This window comes from Tupaia chinensis, unplaced genomic scaffold (assembly GCF_000334495.1).
Source record: "Tupaia chinensis unplaced genomic scaffold, TupChi_1.0 Scaffold000273_1, whole genome shotgun sequence".
Lineage (NCBI taxonomy): Eukaryota > Metazoa > Chordata > Mammalia > Scandentia > Tupaiidae > Tupaia > Tupaia belangeri.
In genome coordinates, this window is record NW_006159755.1 from 423034 (window position 1) to 424501 (window position 1468).

Here is a 1468-nt window from a genome sequence, read left to right on the forward strand (position 1 = left end):
GGGGAGCGGTGGGAGCGCCGGCTTCTCTTGGGAGGGGCAGACGGGCGGACGGGCGAGGCTCCCTCGGTGCAGCCTAGGGTTGAGGGCGGCGGCGGCGGACACTTAGGCCGGGAGAGAGGGCGCACAGTAGACCCGCAGAGAACCGGCTGAGCCGGAGCCGGACAGTGCGGAACCGAGGTGGCCCCAGGATAGGAGCAGGGAGGAGAGGTCGTGCGCGGCGGTGACTCAGGCTCCCGCCCCCGCAGGCCTGGGATGCCTGACCAGGCCCTGGATGCATCCCCAGACCCCACGCCAGGCCGGCGGAGGCAAAGAATGCTGGCCCCTCGCGGGGTGTCGGGCACCTGGGGATGCGCGTCAGCACAGCTGGGAAGCCCTGGGGCGGCCTCTGACTGCGGGCTCGGGGATACCTCCCGGCCCCCAGCTACCAGAAAGCAGGAAAAATGGTCCTGGAGAGACAGCCGGGGGCGCGGCAGCCTGAGGTCCTTCTGCTACGACCTGCTGGAAGAGCAGGTGCGTGCTTTGCCTGTGGTTGGTTGCCCACAACAAAGGCAATTCCTGGAGACCCAAATTACAGGGTGCGGGAGGCCATGCCCGGGCTTATTATCCAAAAGTGGTTTATTTCTTCTCTGGCGAGGTACTCAGCAATCCGTTAAAGAAGTCACCGCTGACAGATTTTGTTGGTTCATTCAACACCTCTGTGCCAGCATGGACACACAGCAGTGAAGGAGACACGACTGATGCTGTCTGATTTAGCAAGCACCCAGGCTGACAGAAAGGAATCAATTGCAACTCTTAGCGCGTCATAGGAAGTAAATTACTCAGAACACCGGTAACCTTCACCCAAGTGTTTGTGAGGTGGAGACAGGACCTAAGATGGCCCAAGTGTTTCAAGGTGTTTGTCACCATAGAAGTCCCATCTTGCACCTTGGGTAAACTGAGTCTCTGTCTTATAGGTCATGCTGTCTCCACGGATCCTAGCCTTGCTTTGCAGGGGAAGCTGCACTTCCTTTCACCCACTTGACCACAGGAGCCTTGGTGCTGACAGGGTGCCAGATGGGGCATTGAGATGAGGGATTCATTATGTCCCTCACCAGTGACACAAAGGGAAAATAAGACCCAGACACAGACCTGGCCTTCACATGCTTCTAAGTATGACTTTTTAAAAAGTCTAAAGGAGGGACCAGCAGTTAGCATAATGGCTATGTCGCTGGACTCCCATGTAGTTTACCGCGGTTCGTGTCCCAGACCCGGTGGCTTAAACTCAGGCCAGGTGCTTGTGCGTGCGTGCCCAAGATCCCGAGAGGAGAATGGAGGAGAAGGGATTGCGGCATGGCCATTCCCCTTGGGGGTTGATTTCTTGCTTTCTATCTCTCCGTCTGTCTGGCGAGCGCGCACGCCCTATAGCAAAAACCTCTAAAAAAAAAAAAAAAATCCAAAAGAGACAAAAGATCCCAAAGGAAAAAATGGG

The 1468-nt window shown here is 56.8% G+C and overlaps 1 protein-coding gene across 1 annotated transcript in view; it reads right to left on the minus strand.

Moving 5' to 3' along the window:
• Positions 1-1468, minus strand: part of ZFTA (zinc finger translocation associated) — an 11696-nt gene that overhangs the window by 6760 nt on the left and 3468 nt on the right. Inside the window, 1 exon segment of the mRNA XM_027772382.1 lies at positions 137-421. Within this exon segment, the coding sequence (XP_027628183.1) occupies positions 137-421 (285 nt within the window).